Source organism: Falco cherrug, chromosome 5, assembly GCF_023634085.1.
Source record: "Falco cherrug isolate bFalChe1 chromosome 5, bFalChe1.pri, whole genome shotgun sequence".
NCBI classification, from domain to species: Eukaryota; Metazoa; Chordata; class Aves; order Falconiformes; family Falconidae; genus Falco; species Falco cherrug.
The window spans coordinates 13,189,411-13,214,515 of record NC_073701.1 but is presented as its reverse complement, the minus strand read 5'-3'; the positions used below and the strand labels follow the sequence as shown (position 1 = coordinate 13,214,515).

Here is a 25,105-nt window from a genome sequence, read left to right as displayed (position 1 = left end):
ATGAGTTTTAGGTACCGCAGGTGGAAACAGTAGTAGGTCGTAGTGTTTCCTGACATTAGGTGACATGTAGCAAAGGATCAGGGTGAGGTGTCAGTGGTTGTTCTTGCATTTCTCTCTCCATACTGTAATCACCATGACTATCCCAGACGCGAGGCCTGCTGAGAAGAGATTAACCACTGATCGTTGTATTTTTTTTACTACCGTTTTTAACAGTACCGGCAGGCCGTGCCCATCGCAGCCAGGAGCCACGGGCTGGAGGCCGGTGAGCCAGGCTATCCCATCAGCCGTAAGGCTCCCCATAAACTCTCCGCATGGCGAAGAAAATGCAAGATTTAAACAAAATAAAGAAAAAAAGAACAATTCTGCGGTCTGCCTGTGATCAAAGTGAACGACCTGGAGGATGCCCCCAGCTTTATGAGTAAGAAATTGGGGGGTTGACCAAGCTGACCAGTCTTCCCAATTGACCTGGACATCTTCCCCTCGCTGGCGGCTAGTGTGCGGGCACGGCTTTACAGCGGAGAAGCCGACTAATCCCCTCGCAGGCCATGAAGCAGGATTGTGGAGACCACGGTTTCTTTATGAACATAAATAAATAAACTTTGACAGGCAAATATTTCAGGGTAAAGGTGGTCGTGAATACTAAACCTTTTCTTGTTCATATGAGAAGATAAACCATTTTTCTTCCATTTATTTTTCTGATCTTGAGCCCTGAATGTCGCTGGTGTCTTCTCTCAGTCTTCCCGTAGAGTTCACTGTGGAAAAGGTCAAGTTCGCTGGTTCTGGATGTTTTACAGATCAGAAGATAAAATATCCTCTGAGCCTTTGCAATACAAAAGTAACAACTGGTGCTTCCTCAGGTGGTTCTTCTGTGGATAACTGGCTAGCTGAAAAGGGTCACATAGACATAGTCCAGCTGGCTGGACAAAAATGCACATGGCTCTCAGCTTATCTGAAGTAAAGCAAAATACACTGTCTTTGGCTGTCCTTGTTACACAGTAACAGGAAGATCGCGGTGGGAAAAGAATGTTGCAGGTGGGAACAGATAACTACAGAAGAGAAACAACGGGTGGGCTTGGTATTTAGGCAACTAACCCATAATGAGCTTAACTTTTGTAATATGTATGAGCTAATTATAACAAGGCATAAAAGGTGACTGTAAGGCACAATAAATGAAGTCTGCTGATCACTCATATTGAGTGACTGTGTCTTCCCTCCGTCACGACATTCTTCATATACGGGTTGTTTCACATCTCCATAGGCAGACATAACAACAGCTTGGAAAAGACTGATCAAGACATAGGTCATCGCCAACATGAAAGAGGCTAGGAAAAAAAAAACATCCAGCAACTTGGATGAAAATGCAGTATCTCTGAAAGCTGAGATGCAGGAGAATATGGTCTGAGCTGAGTGAATCGTGCTATTGTAATTCCATTCATGCTGCCCAAAGACAAGGTAGCCAAAAGCCATAAATACAAAGAAGTAAACCACCACCATGAGAGCCATTGGGGACATTCCAGGAAGGGCTGCCAAGATACATCTTCGTGCCGGGGGCACGCCATAAAAGAAGTGACGATATTTCAGAGTTTTCAAAATGACAAAAAATGCTAAAAAGCCCATAGTAATCCTTAACATGTGATCTAAATGAGCAACTGCATGAAAAGGAATGAAATCGTTTGGGTGAAGTAAGTAAAAGTTCACTGTATCAGCTCCCACTTTGAACTTCATGACCTTTAAAATAACAAGGAACAGGAATACTAATTTTAAGCTGAAGTTTATCGTATTGGAAATGTTTTTAATGTAATCAGTTTTTTCCTGGCCTATGATGTGAAGCTCTTCTGCAATGTAAATGAGCATAAAGGCAAGAACAATTACAAACACAAACATTTGAGCTTTAGTTTGCTGATGAAAAATGGGGAGTGCAAAAGAGTGTGCTGACAAACTTGGTTTTATGATCCCCAAATGAGACATCTCAAATATGACCGAGATGGTGCAAAAGAGGTCTGCATCTGAGTTAAATGTAGTTAGTTCGATGATCACCGCCCACGTCTTTTCATCAAGCCAGTTGCTCTGTTGTAGAGCATCCAGCCTTGTTGTTGAATTAGATCTTCCTTCTTCAGGGAAAAAGTAAAACGTGTATCCTGCTGGTCCATTTGTGTGCAAATTTCCATATGAATAATACATCCATGGAGTCCTGTTTCGCTGGTAAGTGAATGCACCGTCACTGCTGGCATCCTTGGAAACAGACGGGTTGGCAACCTTTGTCCAAGTGCCAGCGGAGTCACCTTTCTCTGGTATGTCATGGCCGTATTTGCGAAGACAGTGGCTTTCACTGATCACAGAGTTATTTGCAAAGCTGAGAGGATGGGAACATTTTTTCTCGGTACCTTCAGCCCGCAGTTGCCTCATCCTAGGCAAACCAATGATTTTGGACCAGCTCTCGGGAAGGAAGGTTGGCTGAATGTCACTGTGGATCAAAGGCAAGAATGAGTCTTTCACCCACACATAGATATGTTCTAGCTTATCTACACTGGCGAGTCATGGAGAGAATTGGTTATGGATGAACTGGTTGTAGTGGAAACTGTTGGCGTTCTCAGTGGAATAGGCAAAATTTAACAGCAGTGTTAAAAAGGCAAGATGACTGATGAAACTTTTGGCAAAAGTAAATGCCTTGCCTTTAATTTTTGCCCTTTTCAGCATGTTTGCAATTTCATCAGCATCTAAAGGTTTATACTGCTTGCTGCCTCTGAGTTTAGCAAGTTTCCGGTGCTTCTCTCTCATCTCATCAGCCTTCATCATTTCTGTAGCCAGCTTCTTCTCATAACACTTTTCATGAGTTAACCATGCGATGTTTTCACAGTATTTTGGATGAATTGTACTCATAGCTGAGAAAAAGAATATTTTTAGAATTGCAAGGAAAACGGTCTCAATATAGGAGATTGCAGATGCTAAAAGCCACTCTAGTGAGGTCTGATAGCCGTAAGACAAACCATAGGACACAATGAAAAACGATGATAGCCCACTTATAGCTGTAAGTAGTGCGCACAAGACATAGTTGCACCACCAACAAAAAGCTATGCGTGGTCTCTTGCGAAAGAGCATGAAGGCACTGCTTAGTGGCTTGCTTTCTTTCTGAAAGTTGCCCCCTTCTTCTGTGTAATTATTACTAAAATTGGACTCTGATGGTGGCCTCCTCTGGCAGGCCTTAGCCATTGGAGGGGAATTTGTGGTTCTTGTCTGCTCCTCTGTTCCAATTCCATTTGCGTCTCTTTCAGAAACTGTGCGATTACTCCACTTTGGGGGATCTCCCTCGCTTCTTGTCTTTCCGGAACATGACAGGCTCTGTGAGTTCCTGGGACCAGGAAGGTTTTCCAGCAGATGAATATTCGTCAGTTGTGCCGAAGTTTCTGGAAGGTACAATTTTTGCAAACTTTCCTCCGAGTTCTTCAGATTTCCAGACAGGAGGGGTGAATTTGCCTTTGGTTCCGTCTGAGCCACACCACGAGGAGAAGCTTTCTTCTGGGAATACTTCAGTAAGGCAATTATAATAATTTCCACAGGTTTGGTAATCAAAACACATTCAATTCCTACTGTTATTGCTTTCAAATACTGCAGGTATATTGGAGATTCTTCATCCTTGTCAGCATTAAAGAACATAATGCCAACAAGCAAGTTCGATAATAATACTGCTAAACAGGCAGACAGACGTTGGAGCCTGCTGAAAGTGTCACTGGCAACGGCAGAAAAAATGGAGATCCACAGATGGCCCTCTTTCAGGCTGTTGGCAAAATGAATAGAAAAATAGTCGATTCTGAGCAGAGGTGTCTTGGGGTCTGTGACGGCAAATGTCCTTTCTAGTACATGATCACTCTTGTCAAGAGAGAGCCATTTCCGGCACATGAAGAACCAGGTCTTCCTGGTGGACATATCCTCAACTTTGGCTCTGCTTAAGAACCAGCTTGGGGATGGGCCCTTGTTATTATGCCAGACCCTGAAGGAAGAAATGTCTCCCAAGTCTTTCTTAGTAGTCAACAGAAAGCAATCGGTGCTTCCTCGTTGGAAAGATGGAAAATGTGGGTGCCGTAAACAATGGACATCACTCCTGCCATTCTGGCTGATGAGCTGAAGAAAGACATCTGCTGTGGTTCCAGCTTCCCAGTGACTGCCTGTGTATAAAGTGACTAAATATCTGCCCTTATCAAAGGGGTCGTTGTCCGGCAGAACGATAATCTTGTCTTTCCTGTCCCTCTCAGCCCTGTCTTTTCTCACGGCCCAGAGGCACAAAAGAAAATAGACGGCAAAAATGAAGAGCACCGTTAATAATGTGACTGGGTTTTGAGGTATATCTGCTATCAGGATTTTTCCCAGATCTATTGCGTTGGGCGTAGCTATTACTTTGGCTGCCAGGAACCTGATGTCGTATGTGGACGCCTTTGACGCAGCGTGAACTGTCAGACTTCTGCGACTCTGCTTCATTTTGCAGACACAGTGTACCCTCTGCCAGTCAGTCAAGGAGCCAAGCCTGCACACGTCTTCTCTCCACAGACTTTGAACCCCGTCCAGAAATAAGCACTGATCACTAAAAACATGTATGCTCACCAGCCTCTGCGTTCGATACCTTACAACATACGATGTCAGCAAGACAATGGAGATGTTGTGAGGGTCTGTACCGCTTCCTTGAGCTGTGGTTGTCAACAGTGACTCTGGAAGACAGATCATATAGGGAGCCTTAATGTTACAGTCAGTGCTAGCGGTCTCATTTTCACTTGCCACTGTTGGCATGTTGTGAAAAGCAGCAAACGAGGCTGTGGGATGAGCGTGAGTGACGCTGGTGCCTGTAAATACTAGCACCTTGAAAGTAACTTGTAATTTTGTCAGGATCTGGATGTATATGCTCTTAGTGTTTCTGTTGACTTCAAAACTAAATCCTCCAGTTGTGTAAGTTTGTGTTTTATCGGGTCCCATTGCTAACTGAAAAGTTGAAGTTTCCTTCTCTTTCCTAGCAACAGTAATTTCTGCTCCTTCAGGCGTGATCCCCAGTAGATCTCCATTAGCCTTGCTCTCTGCCATTTTAAACCCCAAGACCATTGTTTTGATTTCTGATGTGTGACCTAACCAAGGGAAAGGGTTCTCGTCGAACTCAAAAAGAGCAGTGGATATCACGGCATCATGCGGCAATCCTGAATAATTTCCCTTTCTCAGTGATAGATAAAAGCAATTCCTGCAGGTGTTGCTGGTAGAGAAAGCATTTGCAATGTTCCAGGTTTCCTCTTTCTTCAGCGTGATGTTCCAGTGTTTTGTTTCCATTCGAGTCTCTGTTTCTCCAGGGACTTTGCCCTGGAAAACTATGTCCATTAAATTTTCCATGATGGAGAAGGCTTGTTTAACTCCATTTACGTTGACGTTCCTGCAATGCAGAAGAGCAGCTCTCAGGATGTTGGACAAGCATCTTAGTATTCCACTGGTCTGAATTTCTGCCTCCTCAGACCAACGGCTCTCATTCCTCTGTATCTTCAGCACTCCCGTCACCTCTGTCAGTTTCCTAATGGCAAGATCTTGTGATCTAATATTCACTTCCTCAGCTTCCTTTGTGGCTTGAGAAAGAGAAGCAACTACTTGGTTGATTTCCATTGTGCTCTCAACTGAAATATTCAGGGCTGTTTTAACCAGGTTTTCCCGAAACTGAGCCTTAGGGAGGTGGCGAGCTGGTGCTGCTTTAATATAGTTTAAGACTGAGGCTACCAGATAAGCCAAATAACCTGCTCTAATATAATCTCCAGTCTGGAGATAAGATGTCATCGGTGCACTTAAACCGCTTACTGAGGCCAGCAGTTCATGATATACAACAGCTAGTGGTCGACTGTTAATTGGGTTCCGCACACGGACATATAAACTCACTTGGGTAAATGCCCCAAGGGAATCACAGACTTGAACACAAAGTGTCAAGGTGTACTTCTGAGAGGGCACTCCAACTGGGAGAAGAGATGGAGGAGTTTTAGGCTGATAACCAAAGTACAGAATTGTGCCAAATGTATTTTCTGCCACAGAAGTTATTTTGGTAGTTTTGGGTACATCGGAAGCTACTATCACTTTATATGTCAGAGGTAAATCGCTGTCAGAAAATCCACTGCACTGAACAACAAATTTTGTCAGAAAGGCTGTGCCCTGGTGTGGGTTGATGGTACACTTGCCAGCCCTAGGAGGAGAATTTACCTTAAATGCATGTCTGTAGACTGAGGACCTACCATCCCAAGTAGTTACTTTGAATAGAAGTACGTAGAGTCGATGTGCAGTCTTTGTAAAAGTCAGAGCCCGTATAGACAGGTAAGCCCCAGACCTCCCTGTTGAGGTTCCGGAAGACCAGTCAAAGCTAATTTCTGTAGAGTTTTCTAAAAAAAGGGACCAGTAGTAGACTGGCTGGCTATTTCTTCTACAGTTCAGGCATTTTCCAGCCAAGGTAAATCTCTCTGTTGGAATTAGGGTGCTACCACAGTTTTCCAGGCATGCCACATCCAGAAGGAGCGGGGAGCCAGGCTGCACATCTACAGTTTGGTCAGCATAACTCTTCCTTCCATCCTTTTGAATCACTAGACGGAAGTAGTATAAAGCATTTCCTGGGAGGGATTCTGGTGGCATTGCTTGAACTGGACCTGAGGATGTTAACCATTTCAAATCCCTCTGGGATGGATGGCAGCTTTTTCCCGGGCTGACTTTCATGATTTTATAGTCTGACACCTCTTTAGTGCAGTACCAAGTAAATGTGATTCCCTGTAGTCCTTCCTGTGAATCAGGATCATGGGATGCGGAACCATCAAGAGTCCAATTATCAGAAAATCCTACTGTGCGGAACGTACCTCCTGCAATATTTGCCACTAGATCAGTGCTTTCGATCTGAACATAAACTTTATCTGAGCCTCTGAGAACTGTTGTGGTCCTAATTGGGGTTATTGCAACAGTGAAATAAAAGAGATACAACCCGTAATCTAAAGTAAAACTGGGAACAGTTAAGTGTATCATTTCTATGCCATGCATCAAGGAAGAGTTTAGTGGTTTTGTCCAGTCTGGAATAGTTGTTGTGTCCTGAACAGGATAGATTCGCCATAGGGGCTTGATAGATATACCAACGTTACAATCTACTAGCAATCTGACAAAGAGGTAAAAAGATGTGCTCCTTTTCTGGCGCAAGACAGATGTATGAAGAACAGGTTTCTGAATCTGCACTGTGTCTATGTAACAGGCTTCTTTCTGGGAAGACACTGGTGCTTTTATTGTTTTTGCAGCATAGCTGTTGACTCTGACTCTTAAAGGAGCTGGTGTAGGTGCAGTTCTGGTACCGTTCACCTTTGCCACAAACCCCGTGTATTTCTCTGCATCAAAGGGTAAAGCAGAGCGACGGACAAACCGTTTGGCATTTCTTCCATGATTGTTGTACGTGTCCGTGCTGTTCTGGAGAAGGTGGTCTTTTTCAAGGTCTCTTTCTGCCAGAGACCTAAACAAAGTCTTCTTCTGATTCATGTAAAGATACATACTGAATTTGTACCGCTGGAAGGCCACAAACTCTATGGAGAATAACTTGTGTTGGTAGAGCACAGCATGTGCGTAAGGGCCGTCTGTGGAAACAGGGCTACTGTTCTCTTTGGTTGTGTAAAACATTCCGTGGTTGTACCTGAAAATGCAAGTGCTGCTGTCGGTCTTCCCTGGTTGAAGGTAGACATGGGTGGGAGTCGCTCTGCCTGCAGTTAGGCTCAGGGTACCACTGAGTAGATGTAATTCTCCCATCAATTCTTCAGACCTCTTTCCATCAACATGGAAGCAAATTCTGGCCACCACTATCTCACTCAGGCTCTGAGGCTGGGGAATAGCACAGAAGTTGCTCGGCAGACTAAATGAACTGCAGAAACAGAGCCAACCTCCTACAGCCTGCGTGTCTACCACCAGTCTGTAGGCCAGTGTCCTTGGGCTAAGGGGCTGAACCTTCCTGGAAAGGCTGAGGGGCTGTTGAGAAACGCTAAGGAGCTTGGAGCTGATGCTGAGGACATGCAGCAAGTCAGGCTTTACCTTGAGGTGGAGGCTAAGGCTTATGCAAGGCATCTGCTCAATGCTGACTGAAGCAACGTGGAGCCCCTGATGCCTATAGCACATGGTCAAGCTATAGCTGTAGCAGGTGGCACAAGTCTGTTGCAACTTGGCTGATGGGTAGATAGCAGGCAGTGGTGTGTCTTGGTGCTCACTGTGGGGAAGGAGGAGGCTAGATGGTCTGCCTCCCTGGCTGCTGAATTTCTGCCAGCTGGCACTCTTGAGGCGTGCACACCAGCCCCGCTCTGCTGGCTGCCACACATGGATCAGGTGAGTTTGCGGCCAAAGCACAAACAGTCGCATATCCTTCCCAGACATCTTGACGCTCACGTGGTGGTGAAAGCACTTGGGTACAGTGCATGACGCAGATGAGCATTGCACTGTAAGCGCTGTGCAGCCGAGCAGCTGGAGGAGAAGGCAGACCGCTGCCGTTGAGGCCCACAGCGGAGGTGGGCGCACTGCTGCTGGAGCGTGGGCTGCAGGAGGCCAGTGGCTGGCACGTCCCAGTGGCTGGGGCCGCTCTCCAGGGGAACCAGAACCTCCTCCCGGCACCGCTGGCAAGCACGGTCTCGAGCTGTGGAAACAGCAGAACGCATGTGGGTTACCTTTGTAACTGTGTTTCTTTTACAGTCTGTTTTAGCTTTGTGGCTCTATTGTTTGTTTGGGTGTAATGGCTACGGAGAGACTGCTAGCCAACCCTGCCTATGCAATTTTATGCTAAGAGGGTTGCAGATTATCTGAAAGTTTTACTGAATCTTTCTATATTTTGTGTTTGTGAGACAGTCAGCTATAGGAGCGTTCTGATTTTTAGGAGTTAACCTCCGTGTTAGAATGAGGTTAGCACTTCTTAACCAATGACGGACGAGTTCCTATGCTGCTTGTTATCCGGGACTGTGTGTCCCTATTCTATAGACCATAATAACCTTACTCTCTAGACCATAACCAGAGCACGTAGGTTCTGTTGCATACGTATAGGATAAGTTATTGGACAGCTTGACAAGGCCGATACCTAGCCGTCCAACTTGGCAACAAAACTTACTTTTGTAATACTAAAAAGCACACCCGCAGGTCAAGAGGACCCTTGCCCAGGTGAAGACCCTTCCCCTGCGCAAGCCTAGTAACAGAAGAGGATGACACACTGACGAGCGAGGGGAAGCACGCGGCCGACTCAATATGAGTGATAAAGCAAGCTTCGATTTATTACGGCGCGATTATGTCTTATATACAGTTCCAGTTAATTATGCCTACTAGTCATCTGCTGATTGGCTAAGCTCTAAAGGGTTACATTTTCATACGTCCTCCTACTTGCGGTTTCTGCGGATGGCTAGCTACATATTTTTTTTCCTCTCTTGTCTACGCGAATTCCTCAAAGTTATTTACAACATTAGGCACAAGGTCAGTGTTTTTCTCAGCTTCCTTATCAGCATGCCTCAGCATAGCTGCAAGGCCTGCTTCAGCTAACTTACGCTAACTTTGTTTCACAAAGATCTTTAAGGGAGTCATGGCCATGATCACACAGCCATTCTGCAACAACACACCACATATTATAATTATATGCAAATTGCCAACCAGTCATTGTAACTGGGAGCGTATGACCTTGTAATTTTGTGTATAAATGTAACAGTGCAATCTGCACAGGTGCGCTCGATTTATGGAGATGCCACCGAGCACCCAGTGCTGCAGTGAAGGAGGGCCTGCTTCTTAATACTGCATTGGTGTTAAGAGGTTTGATTCCCGACTTCGGTGACGAGAGGGAAAGAAAATCGTTTGACGCTCAGAGTCAGTGAGGAGCCTGTTGTATAGGGAGCTAATGAAACAGACTTGGACTCTCCTTGGGCTCTGCATATAGGGGAACTAAATGAAGGCTCAGCGGTGGGTCAGCTGTAACTACAGGGCCTGACTGTGGTTGGAGTCCTGGCAGAAGACTCAGATCCCTGTAAGGAGCATGTGCGATGCTTCATTACCGTAGTACGGCCTGTTGAATGAGTATGTTTGATTTTTCTGAGAAATGTAATGCATAATCCTCCGTGTAGCCTATATAATTTCGTTTGAGTGAACCATAGGGCACGCACCTTAGGTGGAACGATCCCCTGAGCATCCAGAGGTGCAATAACGAATGCCAGATTCTTAAAGCTACGTCGTTGTTAGGGCGTTTTTGTCGTTTCCGGTTTTGCTGACAGGTATACCCAGCGCCACAAGAAAGAAGTCTTTCGGGGCCGAGGATCGACACCAAGCATAGCCGCCGGCAGCACCGCGGCCCCCGGCGGCTCGGGAGGGCAGGCAGGCGCTGCCAAGGGGCCGGGCGAGGCCCAGCGCTCCCCGCAGGCCCCGCCCGCTGGCGGCCCGGCCCCGCTGGCGGCCCGGCCCCGGCCCCGGCCCCGGCCCCGGCTCCGGCTCCTCCTGGGGCGGGGCCGCCGGCAGCGGAGCGGCTGCGGGGTCTCATGGCGCCGCTGAGGGACTGCCAGGTGAGGGCCGGCCTGAGGCGGAGCGGGACGGCGGGCGCCCTGCCTGGCCGCCCGGCCTGGCCCCGCCGCAGCGACCGAGCGCGGGGGCTGTGGCCGCTCTGCCCGTGGGCCCGGGCCCTGCCCCTGCCCCGCCCCTGCCCCTGCCGGGCGCCCAGGGCCGGCGGGTGCGCGCCCTTGCCGTTGGGCCGGCGGGCCGTTGGGCCGGCGGGCCGTTGGGCCGGCGGGCCGTTGGGCCGGCGGGCCGTTGGGCCGGCGGGCCGTTGGGCCGGCGGGCCGTTGGGCCGGCGGGCCGTTGGGCCGGCGGGCCGTTGGGCCGGCGGGCGGGGAGAGGGGCTGCTGGCGGCGCTGGGTCTGTGCAGGGAGAGGAGCCGAGCCGGCTGAGGCTGGCGGGAGGGCGCCACTGGCGGGGCTCCTGTTGTCGCTGGTCTCCTTCAGCCCGTTACCGGCCGGGTTTCAGGTGGGGTGAGGCTGCCGTTGGGGTTTGCAAATGGCGACGAGGCCTCGCAGCCTTCCCTTCGAGCGGGGAAGCCACCCCGTGCCTGCGCAGGCTGAGTAATTGCTGTGCTTTCTTCCCGCTGAAGGTGGTTCTCCCGGTTGCTCCTTTTGTTGTCGTTTTGTAGTTAATTAGGCAGGGGGAGGTAAAAAAAGAAGTCTTGAAGGTCTTCTCAGAGTGTCATAGGTTCATGAGCGCCAGAGCTCTGGAGAAACGGAGGACGTGCTACGAGCAGCCCTCAGGAAAAAAACAAACCCTACAGATAGTCACCGGATCTCGGGACTAAAGTCGTAGCAGGAGAATGGTCAGGGCTTTGTGGCGAGAAGCGGTTAGAAGAGCCACGGCGACGGCATTGTCTCCAAGACGCATCACAAAGAAGGTTCCGCACCTGGAACTGGCGAGGAGGATTATGGGAAATGAGCGTAACAGAACTCAATGGTCGCCATACTGTGAAGGGTAACTGGTAGTTTACCTTCTGGTGGTAACCCTCCGCTCTGAGTTTTACCTACTCGCTCTCCTTGTCCCGTGGGTTTCTTCAGTCACAGTGTGATCCCTGAGTACAGACACGCCCCAAGACGAGTGTTCCAAGCAGCCTGGGCAGGACTGCTTGTGTAGGGCCCAGAGGACAAGGGTTACTGGCTCTTCTGTGCTCCCAGTAGCTCTTTGGTGCTTGGTTGACAGCAATAATTGGGTTTGGAGCAGCTCTGGTATGTCTCTGAGGAGTCAGCAGCTGTTACAGCGTTAGTTCTCTGCAGCCCATTGTCCTGGCGTGCTAACAGGAGGAGCAGTGGCATAACGTGATGGGATGCATCCTCCTGCTGCCATCCTCCTGTTGCCAGAGTGGGAGTCTTGCAGTGAGCTGTGAGTTATGTGGGCTGTAGCCTTGGCAGAGCAGAGGCTTTCTAGAGTGGGTCGAAGCAGCATGTACCTCAACTAGATCAGCAGAGTCCTTAGTGATGGGTGCAGGCCTTCCTAACCCTTGGTCTGCTGTTTTGTTCAGATGCTTATGCACAGACCTTTTTGTTCCTATGAATCTTAGCATTGACAAGTCTCAGAACGGGATGACATTTTCTATTTGGCAAGTACCTTGAGCTGTTGTGCAAAATCGGCGGTGGCAAAGAGAGCTGCTTGAAATGGAGCTTGTTTCTGATGACTGGTGATGAAGGTGGTTCCTGGCCTCTTTTGCAGGGTACCTTGAAAGGCAGCAGGCCTTACCTCACTACCCTCCTGACTTTTCTCTTTGCGCTGTTTCTGGATGTAGTATGAATGGTGAAAAACCCGTGCAATTTTATCTTCAGGTCTAGCCTTTCAGGCTTGTAGTTTTGAACACTCTAGTGCTTGAGCCGTTGGAACGTGAGCCTTTAATCCAATCACAGTGGGAAAGTTTTAGGACATATTGACAAAGATGTCTTTGCCTGGTGACTTAAAATTTTTGACAGTTGGGTCATTAGAGCTCGGGAATACATTAAGTTGTGAAATGAGACACAAGCTGAATTCTTGCAGCATCCACAAGGACTAGTCCCCCATTAGGAGGAGTCTGAATTGGCTTGCCCCCGGTCTGTTTTTATGTGATGCTGTACATTCTGTGTGCTGGCATAAAAGTGATGTTGAAGTGATTGGGGCAGCTCCTCAAATGTGTGTATGCTTAAACAGAGATGTATATGGTGTGCTGAATGTAAATGTGCTTGAGAAGCTCACAGTCTTAGAAGCAGTGATGGATGCAGTGTAGGAATGCTGAGTGGAGAGTACTTAGTAGAAATAAACCCAAGCGTTGTTCTAAATACCTGAATAGGTTACCAAGGGAAGCACCCCGGCTTGTGAGATGACTGGCTTTGTGGTTGTGTGGCCATCCCGTGGGGGAGAAGAGGCCTGCAAGCCACAGGAGATGACATGCCTGTTTGCTGTAGGCACCCACATGAGCAAGTTAAGCATTTTGAAATAGGCATTGGATTTTTGATTTTGTCACCAGAGTTACTTAGGAGAGCAGTCATGGAGACAACCGTGGAACAGGGTGCTGTAGCTGCTGCAGCTTAATTCCACCATTGAGTGAACTGTGCGTCTGCCTAATGAACTCTTTTTGCTCTCCAGCAGTCAGCAAGGAGATGTGGCACCTTGGTCAGTGTTACGTAGCTTGTTAAGAAACTATGGCAGCCTGATTCTGTTTTGCCTTTTAGCTTTATCAAATGGCCATGTTCTTGCTTTTTGTAAGGCTTGTGTACCAATCTGTGGTCCAGCTTCTTTGTTGATTTAAGTCCAGTGGCCTGGTTAGTGGACTTGCTCTGCCAGGCTGTTTGGCCTGCAAGTTGCTTAAGGTGTTGATTTCAGTTATAAAAGAACGGGATTTTATTTAACCGTATCTCTACTTCACACGAGGTGTGTCTGCAGCAGTTGGGACTAGCCTGAAGGTGAGTTGTAGTGAATTAAGAATGGGTCTCATTAGGAGATGTGTAGCCCATCAAGACCTTCTGTTACACTTTGTAATTTTGTGCTCCTTTATTCCCACTGCTAGCCCCAACTAACTGAGTCTTCAGATGTAATACAACTGAACAAAAGGTTTGTGTGTCTGCCTGCATTGTCCTTTCAGCTTTTCTGTTTTTTTTCTTTTTCTTTTTTTTGTTTAAAAAGCATAGTTAAAGAAAATGTCAGAACACCATCAATTTGAGAATCTGTTGATGTAGTCTGGAAAACGAGTGTGTAAAATGGGCGGGTTTGTATCTGCTTATTGTGCAGGCCTGGCAGGATGCTGGACTTGTCCTGTCCACGACTAGCAATGAAGCCTGTAAGCTCTTCGATGCTGCGCTGACGCAGGTATGACCAGGGGGAAGTAAGAAAATGTGATTTGAAGGGACTTGTGCCTGAAACAACCTTTGCTGTAGCTGATGTTTAAATTTCTTATCAACTGGGAGAGCGTCCAAGTCAGGCTGCCACAGGACTTCAGCCATCAGCAGGCAGCAGAAAACCCTGGTGGCAGAGGGCTATGCCGGATGCTGCAGCTGCGAGGAAACCTCAGCCAGCATGCTCATCCTACCTGACACTGAAGAGGCAACCAGTCGATATAAACTGCGCAGAAGTCCAGTTCTGTTGGTGGCCAAACTATGTTAAAGAAGATAACAGCTTTTCTGTTTCCCTACTACGCAAACCCTATGTGAAGGCAATGTTTGTCTTTTAGTCATTTGCCTTGCTCACTTTTGAATTTTAAATGCCTGGGAGAACAGAAAGAAGCTCAATGTCATCAGGGATTCCTCGACCCTCTCTCTCTGTCTCTGTTACAGTACGCCACCTGGACCAGTAATGAGAGCCTTGGAGGTATTGAGGGACGTCTCTCCAGGTTAAAAGCAGCAGATCCTAATTTTAGTGAGTATAACCTTTAATTCCGAGCATGGAAAGTGCTGGATAATACTTGGTGTCGTGGTGTTTAACTTTGTTTACGCAAGGGGAAGGTGGTGGCTTACAGAATTCTGTAAAACTTCAGACTCTAGCAGGCTGGGATGATTTTGTGTGGTTTTTTCTTCTCTTCTGAAACCTTTTAAAATGGCTATCATGACAAGCCTCTAAGAACTTTAGGCTTATGAGACTTTTTGGACCCCTGTGTCTACAAGACAATCGTGCTTAAAATAAACAGCTCCCCTCATGTTTCTGTAGAGATGACTAATGCTGTACAGCTCAACCTGTAATGTGCTGTTTTCCGTAGCAATGGGACATGTCATTGCTAATGGTTTGGAGCTGATTGGCACTGGAAGTTCGGTGCGGCTCAGCAGAGAGCTGGACAGTGCGATGAGAACAATGATGATGCTTTCAATATCACAGCCACTGACTGAGCGGGAGAAGCTTCATGTAGCAGCGTTGGACATGTTTGCTAGTGGGTAAGTCCCCTGTCACCCCACTTAAATATCTGTGATGAGTTTTAGGTACCGCAGGTGGAAACAGTAGTAGGTCGTAGTGTTTCCTGACATTAGGTGACATGTAGCAAAGGATCAGGGTGAGGTGTCAGTGGTTGTTCTTGCATTTCTCTCTCCATACTGTAATCACCATGACTATCCCAGACGCGAGGCCTGCTGAGAAGAGATTAACCACTGATCGTTGTATTTTTTTTACTACCGTTTTTAACAGTACCGGCAGGCCGTGCCCATCGCAGCCAGGAGCCACGGGCTGGAGGCCGGTGAGCCAGGCTATCCCATCAGCCGTAAGGCTCCCCATAAACTCTCCGCATGGCGAAGAAAATGCAAGATTTAAACAAAATAAAGAAAAAAAGAACAATTCTGCGGTCTGCCTGTGATCAAAGTGAACGACCTGGAGGATGCCCCCAGCTTTATGAGTAAGAAATTGGGGGGTTGACCAAGCTGACCAGTCTTCCCAATTGACCTGGACATCTTCCCCTCGCTGGCGGCTAGTGTGCGGGCACGGCTTTACAGCGGAGAAGCCGACTAATCCCCTCGCAGGCCATGAAGCAGGATTGTGGAGACCACGGTTTCTTTATGAACATAAATAAATAAACTTTGACAGGCAAATATTTCAGGGTAAAGGTGGTCGTGAATACTAAACCTTTTCTTGTTCATATGAGAAGATAAACCATTTTTCTTCCATTTATTTTTCTGATCTTGAGCCCTGAATGTCGCTGGTGTCTTCTCTCAGTCTTCCCGTAGAGTTCACTGTGGAAAAGGTCAAGTTCGCTGGTTCTGGATGTTTTACAGATCAGAAGATAAAATATCCTCTGAGCCTTTGCAATACAAAAGTAACAACTGGTGCTTCCTCAGGTGGTTCTTCTGTGGATAACTGGCTAGCTGAAAAGGGTCACATAGACATAGTCCAGCTGGCTGGACAAAAATGCACATGGCTCTCAGCTTATCTGAAGTAAAGCAAAATACACTGTCTTTGGCTGTCCTTGTTACACAGTAACAGGAAGATCGCGGTGGGAAAAGAATGTTGCAGGTGGGAACAGATAACTACAGAAGAGAAACAACGGGTGGGCTTGGTATTTAGGCAACTAACCCATAATGAGCTTAACTTTTGTAATATGTATGAGCTAATTATAACAAGGCATAAAAGGTGACTGTAAGGCACAATAAATGAAGTCTGCTGATCACTCATATTGAGTGACTGTGTCTTCCCTCCGTCACGACATTCTTCATATACGGGTTGTTTCACATCTCCATAGGCAGACATAACAACAGCTTGGAAAAGACTGATCAAGACATAGGTCATCGCCAACATGAAAGAGGCTAGGAAAAAAAAAACATCCAGCAACTTGGATGAAAATGCAGTATCTCTGAAAGCTGAGATGCAGGAGAATATGGTCTGAGCTGAGTGAATCGTGCTATTGTAATTCCATTCATGCTGCCCAAAGACAAGGTAGCCAAAAGCCATAAATACAAAGAAGTAAACCACCACCATGAGAGCCATTGGGGACATTCCAGGAAGGGCTGCCAAGATACATCTTCGTGCCGGGGGCACGCCATAAAAGAAGTGACGATATTTCAGAGTTTTCAAAATGACAAAAAATGCTAAAAAGCCCATAGTAATCCTTAACATGTGATCTAAATGAGCAACTGCATGAAAAGGAATGAAATCGTTTGGGTGAAGTAAGTAAAAGTTCACTGTATCAGCTCCCACTTTGAACTTCATGACCTTTAAAATAACAAGGAACAGGAATACTAATTTTAAGCTGAAGTTTATCGTATTGGAAATGTTTTTAATGTAATCAGTTTTTTCCTGGCCTATGATGTGAAGCTCTTCTGCAATGTAAATGAGCATAAAGGCAAGAACAATTACAAACACAAACATTTGAGCTTTAGTTTGCTGATGAAAAATGGGGAGTGCAAAAGAGTGTGCTGACAAACTTGGTTTTATGATCCCCAAATGAGACATCTCAAATATGACCGAGATGGTGCAAAAGAGGTCTGCATCTGAGTTAAATGTAGTTAGTTCGATGATCACCGCCCACGTCTTTTCATCAAGCCAGTTGCTCTGTTGTAGAGCATCCAGCCTTGTTGTTGAATTAGATCTTCCTTCTTCAGGGAAAAAGTAAAACGTGTATCCTGCTGGTCCATTTGTGTGCAAATTTCCATATGAATAATACATCCATGGAGTCCTGTTTCGCTGGTAAGTGAATGCACCGTCACTGCTGGCATCCTTGGAAACAGACGGGTTGGCAACCTTTGTCCAAGTGCCAGCGGAGTCACCTTTCTCTGGTATGTCATGGCCGTATTTGCGAAGACAGTGGCTTTCACTGATCACAGAGTTATTTGCAAAGCTGAGAGGATGGGAACATTTTTTCTCGGTACCTTCAGCCCGCAGTTGCCTCATCCTAGGCAAACCAATGATTTTGGACCAGCTCTCGGGAAGGAAGGTTGGCTGAATGTCACTGTGGATCAAAGGCAAGAATGAGTCTTTCACCCACACATAGATATGTTCTAGCTTATCTACACTGGCGAGTCATGGAGAGAATTGGTTATGGATGAACTGGTTGTAGTGGAAACTGTTGGCGTTCTCAGTGGAATAGGCAAAATTTAACAGCAGTGTTAAAAAGGCAAGATGACTGATGAAACTTTTGGCAAAAGTAAATGCCTTGCCTTTAATTTTTGCCCTTTTCAGCATGTTTGCAATTTCATCAGCATCTAAAGGTTTATACTGCTTGCTGCCTCTGAGTTTAGCAAGTTTCCGGTGCTTCTCTCTCATCTCATCAGCCTTCATCATTTCTGTAGCCAGCTTCTTCTCATAACACTTTTCATGAGTTAACCATGCGATGTTTTCACAGTATTTTGGATGAATTGTACTCATAGCTGAGAAAAAGAATATTTTTAGAATTGCAAGGAAAACGGTCTCAATATAGGAGATTGCAGATGCTAAAAGCCACTCTAGTGAGGTCTGATAGCCGTAAGACAAACCATAGGACACAATGAAAAACGATGATAGCCCACTTATAGCTGTAAGTAGTGCGCACAAGACATAGTTGCACCACCAACAAAAAGCTATGCGTGGTCTCTTGCGAAAGAGCATGAAGGCACTGCTTAGTGGCTTGCTTTCTTTCTGAAAGTTGCCCCCTTCTTCTGTGTAATTATTACTAAAATTGGACTCTGATGGTGGCCTCCTCTGGCAGGCCTTAGCCATTGGAGGGGAATTTGTGGTTCTTGTCTGCTCCTCTGTTCCAATTCCATTTGCGTCTCTTTCAGAAACTGTGCGATTACTCCACTTTGGGGGATCTCCCTCGCTTCTTGTCTTTCCGGAACATGACAGGCTCTGTGAGTTCCTGGGACCAGGAAGGTTTTCCAGCAGATGAATATTCGTCAGTTGTGCCGAAGTTTCTGGAAGGTACAATTTTTGCAAACTTTCCTCCGAGTTCTTCAGATTTCCAGACAGGAGGGGTGAATTTGCCTTTGGTTCCGTCTGAGCCACACCACGAGGAGAAGCTTTCTTCTGGGAATACTTCAGTAAGGCAATTATAATAATTTCCACAGGTTTGGTAATCAAAACACATTCAATTCCTACTGTTATTGCTTTCAAATACTGCAGGTATATTGGAGATTCTTCATCCTTGTCAGCATTAAAGAACATAATGCCAACAAGCAAGTTCGATAATAATACTGCTAAACAGGCAGACAGACGTTGGAGCCTGCTGAAAGTGTCACTGGCAACGGCAGAAAAAATGGAGATCCACAGATGGCCCTCTTTCAGGCTGTTGGCAAAATGAATAGAAAAATAGTCGATTCTGAGCAGAGGTGTCTTGGGGTCTGTGACGGCAAATGTCCTTTCTAGTACATGATCACTCTTGTCAAGAGAGAGCCATTTCCGGCACATGAAGAACCAGGTCTTCCTGGTGGACATATCCTCAACTTTGGCTCTGCTTAAGAACCAGCTTGGGGATGGGCCCTTGTTATTATGCCAGACCCTGAAGGAAGAAATGTCTCCCAAGTCTTTCTTAGTAGTCAACAGAAAGCAATCGGTGCTTCCTCGTTGGAAAGATGGAAAATGTGGGTGCCGTAAACAATGGACATCACTCCTGCCATTCTGGCTGATGAGCTGAAGAAAGACATCTGCTGTGGTTCCAGCTTCCCAGTGACTGCCTGTGTATAAAGTGACTAAATATCTGCCCTTATCAAAGGGGTCGTTGTCCGGCAGAACGATAATCTTGTCTTTCCTGTCCCTCTCAGCCCTGTCTTTTCTCACGGCCCAGAGGCACAAAAGAAAATAGACGGCAAAAATGAAGAGCACCGTTAATAATGTGACTGGGTTTTGAGGTATATCTGCTATCAGGATTTTTCCCAGATCTATTGCGTTGGGCGTAGCTATTACTTTGGCTGCCAGGAACCTGATGTCGTATGTGGACGCCTTTGACGCAGCGTGAACTGTCAGACTTCTGCGACTCTGCTTCATTTTGCAGACACAGTGTACCCTCTGCCAGTCAGTCAAGGAGCCAAGCCTGCACACGTCTTCTCTCCACAGACTTTGAACCCCGTCCAGAAATAAGCACTGATCACTAAAAACATGTATGCTCACCAGCCTCTGCGTTCGATACCTTACAACATACGATGTCAGCAAGACAATGGAGATGTTGTGAGGGTCTGTACCGCTTCCTTGAGCTGTGGTTGTCAACAGTGACTCTGGAAGACAGATCATATAGGGAGCCTTAATGTTACAGTCAGTGCTAGCGGTCTCATTTTCACTTGCCACTGTTGGCATGTTGTGAAAAGCAGCAAACGAGGCTGTGGGATGAGCGTGAGTGACGCTGGTGCCTGTAAATACTAGCACCTTGAAAGTAACTTGTAATTTTGTCAGGATCTGGATGTATATGCTCTTAGTGTTTCTGTTGACTTCAAAACTAAATCCTCCAGTTGTGTAAGTTTGTGTTTTATCGGGTCCCATTGCTAACTGAAAAGTTGAAGTTTCCTTCTCTTTCCTAGCAACAGTAATTTCTGCTCCTTCAGGCGTGATCCCCAGTAGATCTCCATTAGCCTTGCTCTCTGCCATTTTAAACCCCAAGACCATTGTTTTGATTTCTGATGTGTGACCTAACCAAGGGAAAGGGTTCTCGTCGAACTCAAAAAGAGCAGTGGATATCACGGCATCATGCGGCAATCCTGAATAATTTCCCTTTCTCAGTGATAGATAAAAGCAATTCCTGCAGGTGTTGCTGGTAGAGAAAGCATTTGCAATGTTCCAGGTTTCCTCTTTCTTCAGCGTGATGTTCCAGTGTTTTGTTTCCATTCGAGTCTCTGTTTCTCCAGGGACTTTGCCCTGGAAAACTATGTCCATTAAATTTTCCATGATGGAGAAGGCTTGTTTAACTCCATTTACGTTGACGTTCCTGCAATGCAGAAGAGCAGCTCTCAGGATGTTGGACAAGCATCTTAGTATTCCACTGGTCTGAATTTCTGCCTCCTCAGACCAACGGCTCTCATTCCTCTGTATCTTCAGCACTCCCGTCACCTCTGTCAGTTTCCTAATGGCAAGATCTTGTGATCTAATATTCACTTCCTCAGCTTCCTTTGTGGCTTGAGAAAGAGAAGCAACTACTTGGTTGATTTCCATTGTGCTCTCAACTGAAATATTCAGGGCTGTTTTAACCAGGTTTTCCCGAAACTGAGCCTTAGGGAGGTGGCGAGCTGGTGCTGCTTTAATATAGTTTAAGACTGAGGCTACCAGATAAGCCAAATAACCTGCTCTAATATAATCTCCAGTCTGGAGATAAGATGTCATCGGTGCACTTAAACCGCTTACTGAGGCCAGCAGTTCATGATATACAACAGCTAGTGGTCGACTGTTAATTGGGTTCCGCACACGGACATATAAACTCACTTGGGTAAATGCCCCAAGGGAATCACAGACTTGAACACAAAGTGTCAAGGTGTACTTCTGAGAGGGCACTCCAACTGGGAGAAGAGATGGAGGAGTTTTAGGCTGATAACCAAAGTACAGAATTGTGCCAAATGTATTTTCTGCCACAGAAGTTATTTTGGTAGTTTTGGGTACATCGGAAGCTACTATCACTTTATATGTCAGAGGTAAATCGCTGTCAGAAAATCCACTGCACTGAACAACAAATTTTGTCAGAAAGGCTGTGCCCTGGTGTGGGTTGATGGTACACTTGCCAGCCCTAGGAGGAGAATTTACCTTAAATGCATGTCTGTAGACTGAGGACCTACCATCCCAAGTAGTTACTTTGAATAGAAGTACGTAGAGTCGATGTGCAGTCTTTGTAAAAGTCAGAGCCCGTATAGACAGGTAAGCCCCAGACCTCCCTGTTGAGGTTCCGGAAGACCAGTCAAAGCTAATTTCTGTAGAGTTTTCTAAAAAAAGGGACCAGTAGTAGACTGGCTGGCTATTTCTTCTACAGTTCAGGCATTTTCCAGCCAAGGTAAATCTCTCTGTTGGAATTAGGGTGCTACCACAGTTTTCCAGGCATGCCACATCCAGAAGGAGCGGGGAGCCAGGCTGCACATCTACAGTTTGGTCAGCATAACTCTTCCTTCCATCCTTTTGAATCACTAGACGGAAGTAGTATAAAGCATTTCCTGGGAGGGATTCTGGTGGCATTGCTTGAACTGGACCTGAGGATGTTAACCATTTCAAATCCCTCTGGGATGGATGGCAGCTTTTTCCCGGGCTGACTTTCATGATTTTATAGTCTGACACCTCTTTAGTGCAGTACCAAGTAAATGTGATTCCCTGTAGTCCTTCCTGTGAATCAGGATCATGGGATGCGGAACCATCAAGAGTCCAATTATCAGAAAATCCTACTGTGCGGAACGTACCTCCTGCAATATTTGCCACTAGATCAGTGCTTTCGATCTGAACATAAACTTTATCTGAGCCTCTGAGAACTGTTGTGGTCCTAATTGGGGTTATTGCAACAGTGAAATAAAAGAGATACAACCCGTAATCTAAAGTAAAACTGGGAACAGTTAAGTGTATCATTTCTATGCCATGCATCAAGGAAGAGTTTAGTGGTTTTGTCCAGTCTGGAATAGTTGTTGTGTCCTGAACAGGATAGATTCGCCATAGGGGCTTGATAGATATACCAACGTTACAATCTACTAGCAATCTGACAAAGAGGTAAAAAGATGTGCTCCTTTTCTGGCGCAAGACAGATGCATGAAGAACAGGTTTCTGAATCTGCACTGTGTCTATGTAACAGGCTTCTTTCTGGGAAGACACTGGTGCTTTTATTGTTTTTGCAGCATAGCTGTTGACTCTGACTCTTAAAGGAGCTGGTGTAGGTGCAGTTCTGGTACCGTTCACCTTTGCCACAAACCCCGTGTATTTCTCTGCATCAAAGGGTAAAGCAGAGCGACGGACAAACCGTTTGGCATTTCTTCCATGATTGTTGTACGTGTCCGTGCTGTTCTGGAGAAGGTGGTCTTTTTCAAGGTCTCTTTCTGCCAGAGACCTAAACAAAGTCTTCTTCTGATTCATGTAAAGATACATACTGAATTTGTACCGCTGGAAGGCCACAAACTCTATGGAGAATAACTTGTGTTGGTAGAGCACAGCATGTGCGTAAGGGCCGTCTGTGGAAACAGGGCTACTGTTCTCTTTGGTTGTGTAAAACATTCCGTGGTTGTACCTGAAAATGCAAGTGCTGCTGTCGGTCTTCCCTGGTTGAAGGTAGACATGGGTGGGAGTCGCTCTGCCTGCAGTTAGGCTCAGGGTACCACTGAGTAGATGTAATTCTCCCATCAATTCTTCAGACCTCTTTCCATCAACATGGAAGCAAATTCTGGCCACCACTATCTCACTCAGGCTCTGAGGCTGGGGAATAGCACAGAAGTTGCTCGGCAGACTAAATGAACTGCAGAAACAGAGCCAACCTCCTACAGCCTGCGTGTCTACCACCAGTCTGTAGGCCAGTGTCCTTGGGCTAAGGGGCTGAACCTTCCTGGAAAGGCTGAGGGGCTGTTGAGAAACGCTAAGGAGCTTGGAGCTGATGCTGAGGACATGCAGCAAGTCAGGCTTTACCTTGAGGTGGAGGCTAAGGCTTATGCAAGGCATCTGCTCAATGCTGACTGAAGCAACGTGGAGCCCCTGATGCCTATAGCACATGGTCAAGCTATAGCTGTAGCAGGTGGCACAAGTCTGTTGCAACTTGGCTGATGGGTAGATAGCAGGCAGTGGTGTGTCTTGGTGCTCACTGTGGGGAAGGAGGAGGCTAGATGGTCTGCCTCCCTGGCTGCTGAATTTCTGCCAGCTGGCACTCTTGAGGCGTGCACACCAGCCCCGCTCTGCTGGCTGCCACACATGGATCAGGTGAGTTTGCGGCCAAAGCACAAACAGTCGCATATCCTTCCCAGACATCTTGACGCTCACGTGGTGGTGAAAGCACTTGGGTACAGTGCATGACGCAGATGAGCATTGCACTGTAAGCGCTGTGCAGCCGAGCAGCTGGAGGAGAAGGCAGACCGCTGCCGTTGAGGCCCACAGCGGAGGTGGGCGCACTGCTGCTGGAGCGTGGGCTGCAGGAGGCCAGTGGCTGGCACGTCCCAGTGGCTGGGGCCGCTCTCCAGGGGAACCAGAACCTCCTCCCGGCACCGCTGGCAAGCACGGTCTCGAGCTGTGGAAACAGCAGAACGCATGTGGGTTACCTTTGTAACTGTGTTTCTTTTACAGTCTGTTTTAGCTTTGTGGCTCTATTGTTTGTTTGGGTGTAATGGCTACGGAGAGACTGCTAGCCAACCCTGCCTATGCAATTTTATGCTAAGAGGGTTGCAGATTATCTGAAAGTTTTACTGAATCTTTCTATATTTTGTGTTTGTGAGACAGTCAGCTATAGGAGCGTTCTGATTTTTAGGAGTTAACCTCCGTGTTAGAATGAGGTTAGCACTTCTTAACCAATGACGGACGAGTTCCTATGCTGCTTGTTATCCGGGACTGTGTGTCCCTATTCTATAGACCATAATAACCTTACTCTCTAGACCATAACCAGAGCACGTAGGTTCTGTTGCATACGTATAGGATAAGTTATTGGACAGCTTGACAAGGCCGATACCTAGCCGTCCAACTTGGCAACAAAACTTACTTTTGTAATACTAAAAAGCACACCCGCAGGTCAAGAGGACCCTTGCCCAGGTGAAGACCCTTCCCCTGCGCAAGCCTAGTAACAGAAGAGGATGACACACTGACGAGCGAGGGGAAGCACGCGGCCGACTCAATATGAGTGATAAAGCAAGCTTCGATTTATTACGGCGCGATTATGTCTTATATACAGTTCCAGTTAATTATGCCTACTAGTCATCTGCTGATTGGCTAAGCTCTAAAGGGTTACATTTTCATACGTCCTCCTACTTGCGGTTTCTGCGGATGGCTAGCTACATATTTTTTTTCCTCTCTTGTCTACGCGAATTCCTCAAAGTTATTTACAACATTAGGCACAAGGTCAGTGTTTTTCTCAGCTTCCTTATCAGCATGCCTCAGCATAGCTGCAAGGCCTGCTTCAGCTAACTTACGCTAACTTTGTTTCACAAAGATCTTTAAGGGAGTCATGGCCATGATCACACAGCCATTCTGCAACAACACACCACATATTATAATTATATGCAAATTGCCAACCAGTCATTGTAACTGGGAGCGTATGACCTTGTAATTTTGTGTATAAATGTAACAGTGCAATCTGCACAGGTGCGCTCGATTTATGGAGATGCCACCGAGCACCCAGTGCTGCAGTGAAGGAGGGCCTGCTTCTTAATACTGCATTGGTGTTAAGAGGTTTGATTCCCGACTTCGGTGACGAGAGGGAAAGAAAATCGTTTGACGCTCAGAGTCAGTGAGGAGCCTGTTGTATAGGGAGCTAATGAAACAGACTTGGACTCTCCTTGGGCTCTGCATATAGGGGAACTAAATGAAGGCTCAGCGGTGGGTCAGCTGTAACTACAGGGCCTGACTGTGGTTGGAGTCCTGGCAGAAGACTCAGATCCCTGTAAGGAGCATGTGCGATGCTTCATTACCGTAGTACGGCCTGTTGAATGAGTATGTTTGATTTTTCTGAGAAATGTAATGCATAATCCTCCGTGTAGCCTATATAATTTCGTTTGAGTGAACCATAGGGCACGCACCTTAGGTGGAACGATCCCCTGAGCATCCAGAG

General features: G+C 46.7%; 2 protein-coding genes and 2 pseudogenes across 4 annotated transcripts in view; 2 read left to right on the top strand and 2 right to left on the bottom strand.

Annotated features, from left to right (window-relative positions):
* Positions 1–1,208, top strand: part of LOC129736113 (tetratricopeptide repeat protein 38-like) — a 6,020-nt gene extending 4,812 nt beyond the window's left edge. Inside the window, exon 5 of the mRNA XM_055710602.1 lies at positions 214–1,208. Within this exon, the coding sequence (XP_055566577.1) occupies positions 214–379 (166 nt within the window). The 3' untranslated portion in view covers positions 380–1,208. The remainder of the gene's footprint in view (positions 1–213) is intronic.
* Positions 796–10,310, bottom strand: LOC129736131 (polycystin family receptor for egg jelly-like; annotated as a pseudogene). Its single transcript, XR_008732340.1, has 3 exons — positions 10,260–10,310; positions 1,119–8,694; positions 796–884 (listed from the first exon to the last, which is right to left on the bottom strand). The product of XR_008732340.1 is annotated as a polycystin family receptor for egg jelly-like (transcript).
* LOC129736114 (tetratricopeptide repeat protein 38-like) lies at positions 9,677–19,867 on the top strand. The gene is made up of 6 exons (XM_055710603.1): positions 9,677–10,538; positions 13,762–13,839; positions 14,304–14,385; positions 14,723–14,894; positions 15,142–17,130; positions 18,201–19,867. The coding sequence occupies exons 1-5, from the start codon at positions 10,515–10,517 to the stop codon at positions 15,305–15,307; spliced, it is 522 nt and encodes a 173-aa protein (XP_055566578.1). The 5' UTR covers positions 9,677–10,514; the 3' UTR covers positions 15,308–17,130; positions 18,201–19,867.
* The window catches only part of LOC102052012 (polycystin family receptor for egg jelly-like), a 9,515-nt pseudogene continuing 133 nt past the window's right edge, over positions 15,724–25,105 (bottom strand). The window contains exons 2-3 of the transcript XR_008732339.1: positions 16,047–23,622; positions 15,724–15,812 (exon numbers count right to left, since the gene is read on the bottom strand). The product of XR_008732339.1 is annotated as a polycystin family receptor for egg jelly-like (transcript). The remainder of the gene's footprint in view (positions 15,813–16,046; positions 23,623–25,105) is intronic.